At 38.1% G+C, this 8,976-nt stretch overlaps 1 protein-coding gene across 1 annotated transcript; it reads right to left on the bottom strand.

Moving 5' to 3' along the window:
• Positions 1 to 725: 725 nt before the first annotated feature.
• Positions 726 to 4,421, bottom strand: LOC144641242 (phenazine biosynthesis-like domain-containing protein; the record flags this gene model as incomplete). The annotated part of the gene is made up of 6 exons (XM_078500277.1): positions 4,315 to 4,421; positions 3,617 to 3,716; positions 3,363 to 3,461; positions 2,249 to 2,311; positions 1,180 to 1,232; positions 726 to 759 (listed from the first exon to the last, which is right to left on the bottom strand). Coding segments are annotated over exons 1-6 (451 nt in total), but the record flags the coding sequence as incomplete, so codon positions are not given.
• Between the last annotated feature and the right edge of the window lie 4,555 nt (positions 4,422 to 8,976).

The following is an 8,976-nucleotide window of genomic DNA, read 5'->3' as shown; positions in this document are numbered from 1 at the left end:
GAAAAAATTACTCCTTGAAGAGAGGCACTTATACCTGCCAACTCTCACTTCTTGAGCGTGTTTCACACCTGCAAGTTAAAAACTTCGATCTCACGCCAACTCACACTTACGGACCAATTTCTCACACCTAGTTGACAAATGTGAGTTATTATAACCACAACTGACACATTTTCCAAAAATATGTAAATGATGCTACTTTCCCCGAAATCGCAGAGTTTTGACAAGAAAAGCATTGGGAACGAGGATCATCATCATTAGCAAAACACGTCCATTCGCTGGGAAAGTGATATGTTTGGAATGTCTTCGGAATACTTCGAACATCATCAGAAAACTTCAGAGACATTGTTGTATCGTCTTGGGAAATCCCAGCAATCCCAGGATAAAAATTTCACGTCTTTGACCCAGAAAAAGTTGGCAGGTATAGGCACTTTGAGTGTCAAAGTTTCAAGAACTCAACACATGAAATGTAGACAAACTTGTACACAAACAAAAATATGTATGCCTATAATTGGAAGATTATGCCACGCTTTCCAAGTTTTAGAAGTCTCTTACAAATTACTGCCACATGATATGTCATACATACGATTATGAGAAGATTGTTTCCTTTATATAATTTGCAATCAAAATTTAGAAGACATGAATTACGTTTATGCATTACATGATAGATGAAATAAACTCTAGTGCTATGATTTATTAAAAGAACAAATAATGGAATGATTTTGTACCTGTTTTAATCAATCTTGTTATTGTTTGGTCTTCCTAAAAGAGAAAAAAGAACCCTAGTTATGTATCACTGTGCGGAAACTTCGAGGATCATCATCATTATCAAGCTGTTAGAAGCTAAGCGATGAAAAGGTCTTTTCATTCCTGCCAGTTCATGAAGCTTGCTCAAAACAATTTAAGATACTACTGTCATTTACTTTAAATTCTGCATAATTTTCAGATGCTGGGAAAGGTGCAGCTGCAGCTGAGATATTGTCTCATATATTTATTGGTAGAAACATGTTTAGATTACAGGACACCCAACCTAACAAGCTTTCAGCCAGAAAAGTGATTGGGTGTTCTGTTGTCATAAGGGGAACAAATCTTGGCTAGGTTAACTTAGGTTGGAGCTACAACTGAAAACTTCTTACATTAAGGCAAAAGACTATAAATTAATGTTACTTTTTGACAACCTACTTCATGTAGTGTTTCACTGTTATTTAATGGAAGATCTAAGCAGATTGATGAACCTAAAAATTATGTAAACAAAAAATAGTGTCATTAATATACTCTCTAACATGCATGTGCAAACTAATACAATACATAAAGTAATATCTCTGAAAGAAATGCATTGATCTTGTTAGCCTGTAAACAGGCTCCCAAGGGGAGCTGGGCGTAAAATAAATTGGGGAGCAAAGCAGGCAGAGAAGCGTGAGCGAAGCAAGAGCTGAGCTGAGCGTGTTTTTCTTTTTGCCTTGCCCCACTTGGGAGCCTGTCCACAGGCTACAATCTTGTGCCATATGAGAGAATTTGTACTGATTTCTTGCATCAGATTACATTCTGTAAAAGTATCGCCCTCTTGTTGCAATCTTTGCCAAGAAAATAGTTTCTGTATCCTTGATTCTGACACTACATGTATACTGCTTCAATAATAATAATAATAATAATAAAGATATTTTAGCAGGGAGCCCACGTCACAAAAAGGTGGTTTTCAGTGGGGCCCTGCATAAAATAAATAACAAATATGATAAAAATGGTTAAAAAGTGAATATTAAAAATAGAAGATGAAAAAGTTAAATTTTAAAAAATGAATATAAGAAATCCAAGGGAGTTTCACTGATTTATATACTGAATAGGAAAAACATGCATAAGCACATGCAAGCCTTATGATTGAAAAGGAGCTGTAAAAACTTTACTGAGTCTGATTCTGTTTCTAGCTACATTTAATATTGTTGTAACCGGTATCTGGGAGGCCATGGGTTCGATTCCCGTCGGGGGACTCAGATTTTTTTCTCTGCAAGTGTCCCACGCTCGTGTCATGTTGAATAATTTCTTCACTATTAATATTGTTTGTTATGAACTTTCTCAACCAAGTACTAGATGTCACAATTTCAGGGTGTGAACTCAATATTAATAACAATCTGAACAGTAAGGCCTGTACTGCAACTAGTAATAACAGTTTAAAACATGGCCAGAGCTGAATCTTGACTGTCCTTATTTCAAGGTTTTGGTAAATATAAAATGTAACTAACATTTTAAGGCCTACCTTGTCTTCTTGCCATTAAATTTCCACTTAAAGTTTCAAAGGTCAACTCTGTGTTTGGGTTGCCTAAATTGAGCAAATAAATTTTTATCCACAGTCATATTAAAATCAGTCAGTGGAAATGTTGCCATCAACAAAGTAAGAAATAATAAAAGTCAGTGAGCTCTACATGATACACTTCAACTAACTCTCAAAATGTGCAACTTTTTTTGAATGGACCACCTTTTTTTTCTTTACAGCTACCATCAGAATGAATATGATGGGCTTCCATTCAATGGAGGTTGATAACTATTTTATTATTTTTTTTTACAGGGGTTGACCTTCGCGGTACCCACCCCACCTCTGTGATGGCTGTCTTACGTCATGAATGTATGACATCATCAGATTGGAATGCGCACCTCTTAAAAGCATGGCAAATGGCACCTCCGCAATCTGCAGTATACCGTAAAATTCCGGTTATAAGCCCCGGGCTTATACAACTTCGTAAGGGGTTTTGGGTGGGCTTATAAACAGAGGGGCTTATATCTGGGAAGGCTTATAAGGGGAATAAAAAAAACGTTTCGAAACGAGGCACGGGAGTGTTGATCGAAATACGTTTTTAAGTTAAAAACGCATAATAAAGCAACATTTAGCCCTGTTCAGTACTGTCATCTGGCATTTTTCTTTAAATTTGTCAAATAGAGAAAATCGGCTTATGTGTTAAATTACATCCTATGTTTTCCCTGTGAAACATGACTCAGGGTGGAAAAATATTTTTTTGTAATCTGTGAAAGGTCTTTTTTTCCTCATGAATTGTTAGATGGCTATTTTATTTTTTTGTGAAATGTGATCTAGACCCCCCTTTACCACCTTCTTACAACAGTTACTGTTTTTTTATACATACTTCAATGCACTCAGTTGCATGTGACATATTGCACAATTGTAATTCCGAAATGAATCATCACATGGACTTAATTGGGTGGCAAAAAGGATGTAATCATGTTAGCTCCATCTATCATTCCTTTCTTCAGAAAATCAGAGTTGGGTGTGGCAAACATTTTTAAAAAAATGTGTTTTGTCTTCTTTTGAAAATATTTATCAAATTATTACAAACTGGTACAAAAACTCTCAAACTCACCCAAGGAATTGAACAAGACTGCTGCTGAAGCTAGTGTTGCATGTCCACATAAAGGTACTTCACACTTTGGCGTGAACCAACGCAGACCAAAACAGGATCCTTGCAAAGCAAAACAAAATAATGAAATTCTAAAAGGGTTTGGAGGCTTTTAGTTAAGGGCCCAAAAGAGAGTGAAACTTTTTTACTAATGGTATGATATTAATATTATCATCAACACAACAAAGTTGTTATCATTTGTCTTAAAAGCACATTACCTTTGCTGTATGTGTCATGCTTATTTTTCTCCAAGATAAATGCAGTTTCAGACAAGTTCATTTCTTTTGCAATTTTCTGCAAAATGTCATCACTTAATTCCTGAATTCAGAAGAAATGTGATGCTTGTCAGAAATTTGAATTAAACTCCTTTAGGAGACCAATCAGGGCATTGCTTAATGTTTCTAACACTTTTTACACCTGATGGTCAAGAGTGCCAACACAACGTGAAGGTGTTTCAAGAGGGTGGCAGCCAAAGGCAGGGCATTTGAATATTGTTGTCGTAGATGGCATCAAGAGTCACTTAACTTCATTAAAAAATTGTTAGACATTCCACAAAAATGGTCAAAAGCCCCAACTTTGTGAAGATAATTGCCGTGAAATCCTATGTCTATATATACGCCCCCCGCCCCCCTCTCCGACTCCCTCCCCCCCCCCCTCCCCCCGCAACTCTTGCACAGACAGTTGGGCACGAAGCAACCCCTGGAGATTCATGTTCGCATCAAAGTATATACCAAATTAGATTTTTAAAATTATCCCCTAAGGCCTAGACCCCCTCCCCTTCAAAATTCACCTTTAATTTTATAGGACAATTTGTTCTAGCGTTCGCAAAAAAGTCGCAAATCGTTTGTTCTTATTTAGCTTTAGAACTCACCCCTGATCTTACAAACCCTACACTATATTTTTAAAGTTTGCTTACTTTTGATCCTACAAGGCATACTGCAGCTGGGTTTCCACCAAAAGGTTTGTCTGTAAATGCATCTATCACAAAGATACGAAGACCATTCCTTTCGTCCGCCATGTTGATAATGGTCGTGTCGTTACCATATTTCCGCGGGATAAGAAAAGTTTCCGAGAGTCTGGGCGCGCACGTGGTCACGGTTGGACTGGACTCCAAGGAAGGTTTGACGGAGCTTGAGGCAGAGCCAGTGAAGCATCATTCTCGTCCCCATAGCCCTTTCGTTTCTCTTAGCCGGCTTCGTACGAGAAAACGGAGGGCTCTGGGGACATAGGATTTTTAAATTAATTCAAATTTTTTTGATTGGCTGTTTGGAACAAAGAATTCCTAAACGGAAGTAGAAAACGTAACGACTCTCTCATACATTCTTTTGAAACGCCATGACTGCATACATGAAGACCGGAAGTCCTAGAATCTAGGACTGGAAATTCTGTGTCCCCAGAGCCCTTCGTTTCCTCGTGCCAAGGCCCTGCCGGCTAAGAGAAACGAAAAGGGCTATGGGGACGAGAATGGTGAAGCATGTGATTAATTTTAGTCAATAGCACGACTCAGGCAAGTAGGCAGGCAGGAAGGAAGAGATATGATTCGAACCTTTTACTGATACTTATAAAAGATTAGTTCCTTGCTTTCTTTGCACTTGCCAGTTAAATTTACTGTGGTCCCAAATTAACTAGAAGGGTGTTCTTAATAAAAATTGAAAGGAAATTTATGAGCTTTCCACAAAAACCAAAAAATGAATGATGTCTGTATTGAACAGGTAAAGGGATGGTTTCTGTTATACATGTCAGAGATGCTAATTCACAAAGTTACGTATTTATAGTTTCAGAAACTGTTTGTGCTGTGTTGGCGGTCAAATAAAACACAAGGTTGATTATCAACTGTTGGATCCGTTTTGTTAATTTTTGAAGCATAGTTACATTTCCACTTCCTTGCATTTGCCTGTCTGACTCACACCACCACGGCTAAGCACTTAAATATTTTTCTCTTGAAGCATCCTCGGAGACCCAGCGGCATCGGCCGAGTTCAGCGCCCATCGCGTCACGAGTCAACAGGTGGTTTTCACTGTCACGCCACTGTCACGCCGCGAAAAAAAAATAAATCCAAAACTATTGAGTGAAAAAAATCAAGAATATTACAGGTTGGAGAAAACTACTAAATAAATTTTCGTCCAAATCTTAGTTCACTATGTTGTTCCGTATTCGAGTTATCCGTTAAAATGTTTCACGCGAATTTAGAGAGCACAGTATGGGAAGCCATGCTGGAGTCCAACTGCTTGGGCTCCAACATGGCCGCCGGAAATCAATGAAAACATCTGGCATTACATTCTGCTATAAAAAGCGGTCAGATCACCCACGTGAACAAGTAAACATTCACATAAACACTTCTAGCAAAACCTCAACTGTTCAGATTGTTGAAAAACGCAAGATAAGGCATTTTTTAAAGAAAGACTAAAACTGCAAGGGACCGCAAACGATAATGCTGCTATTCGTAGGATCTACTGAGAGATCTAATCAGCAATAAAATGAAATAACACCACGACTAGAACCGATACAGCAGGATTGCAATCCTGCTGTATCGGTTCTAGTCGTGGTGTTGTCTCGCAAAGTCTATTTTTCACGTAGTATGATCAGCCTTGCTTTCAGTTGTCCATTTTTTAAAGAGAACGTGACAGCCTTCTGGCGGCCATCTTTGATCTCGTGTGGCGTGAAACTCCGAAATTCAAAATGCTCTATCTTAAAGACGGCGATTGCTATCGAGCTAAAAACCTTTAAAATGATATATATTTAGGAGGTTTAATAGCCAGTGAAGGATAAAAACTCATGTGTCTCGTGATTCTAGATTTTAGAATTTTGATGACGTCACGAGAAAACCAAAAACTCGCCCCATTCTTCCTCATTTCTCGGTCGTGAACATTGGAATGGGGCTAAATTGACGAACTTTGAAAATTCAAAGAAAATTAACGAAAACAGCTACGACGGTAATTTTTTTGCATTAATTGGTGAAAAAAGAAAACAAGGAAATTAATTGAAACGAAGAAAATATTTTGGGGTCATTGCACTTTAATTTTTGAAGGATGTTTTTGCATCTTTTTCACTTAGCGTGTTTTGTCTGTCGATAGAGTAAGAACCTACAGGAAATTCTGAAAATTTACAGACAAACGTATGCATGAAAATCTAAAGGCACACAACCTTATTCATAACTCCTTTTGTATTTTTCACATTTTTAGAATTGCTAAAACCCGCAGCTCGTGTTTTCAGCCTAAAGGCTTTATCTCGGTGTAAGCTCAGTTGCGTGGTCAAGGTGGTGTGTGGAATATTGGCTACCGCGGCATTATGGACCGAGGCAAATATAATAAGCACGCTCGTAAATCAAGTATTTGGTCAATATCTCTGCATGTTAACAGCACGTTTGGTCAATATTGCGCACTATATGCCACCTTGGAGGTCTTGAGTTTATGTAGTGGATCTGCATCACTGTGCATGGTGGTTAATTTTTGACCAAGTCTTAACACTTCAATTTTGATTTAACTTTAGCCAGAAACTAAAAAACAGCAGCATTTGATCATGATCCGCGCTTCTTTGAAAGGGTTTAACACAACATCATTGAATGCCGGGTACTGTCCGAAGCAAATTGGCCGATTTAGAACCTTGGTGAATGTTTGTGCGTGGCGTGAACACAATCATGTTTAAGAACAATAGCTACAAAAAACTGTTGAAGCCACCATAGAGCGTGGAAAGCGGCTTTCGTTAAAAATATAAGACTATAAGATATGTTTTCGCAGTCAGTCCAACGGCGAACATATCGCCAAAAAAAAGAGGAATAGCTGATGATATGTTTACAGCAAAACGGTAAGCAAAACGGTAAGTAATTGAACAGCATATCATATCTCTTCAATAAACATAGCGGAGCGAGTCACCCGCAAATGAATCAAAAACTTGCCAAGGCTAAAGCTTAGCTACATTTTACCAAAGTTACTATGATGTTACTTTGTCTGAATAGATGTAGCGCTCCCACGAAACGCAGATTAAATTATTCTGAAATTCTACTTTGCTTGGAAGTTTACGTTATTTCGATTTCGCGGAAAACAGGAATTTACCTAAAAGCTCTATTAAGCGCCCAGCTAGGGGTTTATTTGTTTTAAGACCTTTTGATGGGGGAAGGGTTAATAATGGGGAGGGGGTGGGGGTGGCTGGGGACTTATTTCAAATCATTATATCAGTTAGGGTGCATATTAAAGAAATAATGCGAAATGTTTTAGAGCGGTTTTCACTTGAGTGTCGAAAGTGAATTGCGTTTGCTTTGGTTTTGCATTACTACGCTTAGTGATTGGCTTAAAAATCTCGCGCCACTTTCTCAGCCAATCAGGAGTAAAACCAAAACCAATCGTGACTCGCTCGCGCACGTTTTCCCGCGCTTAGTGACGGCTACGTGTATTTGCTTCGAGTTTTGATTGGTTCACTGGATTGTCTGTGTCCTTAGTGATTGGCCAGTGTAATTGCTTTGGTTTTGGTTTCACGACACTCAATTGAAAACTGCTCTAGTACTGCTTTGTAACACATTTTCACAAAATAGCAACAATACTTACATGTGGTGGATGAAAAACTATTGGGTACAGTTGTCTTGTTTCCTTGTCCATGAATTCACATTATTGACCATCTAGGGGAGTGGTGGGGCGATGAACTTCCAGACGGGGGCTTATTAGGGAGAGAAGGAGGCTTAAACAAGAAGTTCCGCTATAAAAGGAGCTTGGTCTGGCCATTCTCAAGCCCAGTTGTCAGTCAATCATCAAAGCGTAAACAACTGACAAACGACCTGCGTATTTTCCACAACTGTTACTGATAAAATGTGTTTCATTTTTGCTAGGAATATTGTGTTAAACATTAGCAAATTATGTATTATATTTGTCAATGGTATGTCTTGGTTTCATAAGATTTTGAAGCATGTTCAGATTGAAGGACGCTCGGCACCGCAATGTGCCACGACAACACAAGTACAAATTTGCATTTCGCGCCAGAAAAAGTGTGAAATGTGGGAGGTGCCATCCCTTTTAAAGCGGAACTTCTTGTTTAATAGAGATTTTACGGTAACCGAATTATTAGTCCAAAGCTAACGAATCGAACCATTTGATTTTGGGGAGAAGGCAATTTTAACTATAAAGGAATACTTAAAATGAGAGTATTTCTTTTTCTTTATCCTAGCTCTCCACTGGGAGAATAGGGGCATACTGAGAATTTTCATTTGCCTTTTTTAATTCAATGTAGCAATCTGTAATGTGTAATGTGGCTTTTATCTATAGTTGATGTGATGTCTTACAAGATTTTATCAACTTAATAAATGTAGATGTAGATGTAATATGTTCCACTATTTGCTACAATTATGGCTAACTGAAGACTCTACCATGGGTTCGAAAATAAAGGTTGGCTTTGCTTGTCTACGAAAAATATTAAAGTTTGACTGGAGTAATAACTTTGTCCACATTTGCACGAAAATCATATGAAAGGTAAAATAAATCAGTGTTAAAGACAGAAACAAAACGTATGTTTATAGTGGCCATGTACGCAGCTTCGAGATAGCTAGTTTCCAGGCATGCCACTGAAACAGGAAAAAATATTTCAAATCAAC

The sequence above is a fragment of the Oculina patagonica genome, unplaced genomic scaffold (genome assembly GCF_052425735.1).
Source record: "Oculina patagonica isolate OP01 unplaced genomic scaffold, crgOcupat unplaced785, whole genome shotgun sequence".
Lineage (NCBI taxonomy): Eukaryota > Metazoa > Cnidaria > Anthozoa > Scleractinia > Oculinidae > Oculina > Oculina patagonica.
This window is presented reverse-complemented; position numbering and strand designations above follow the sequence as displayed.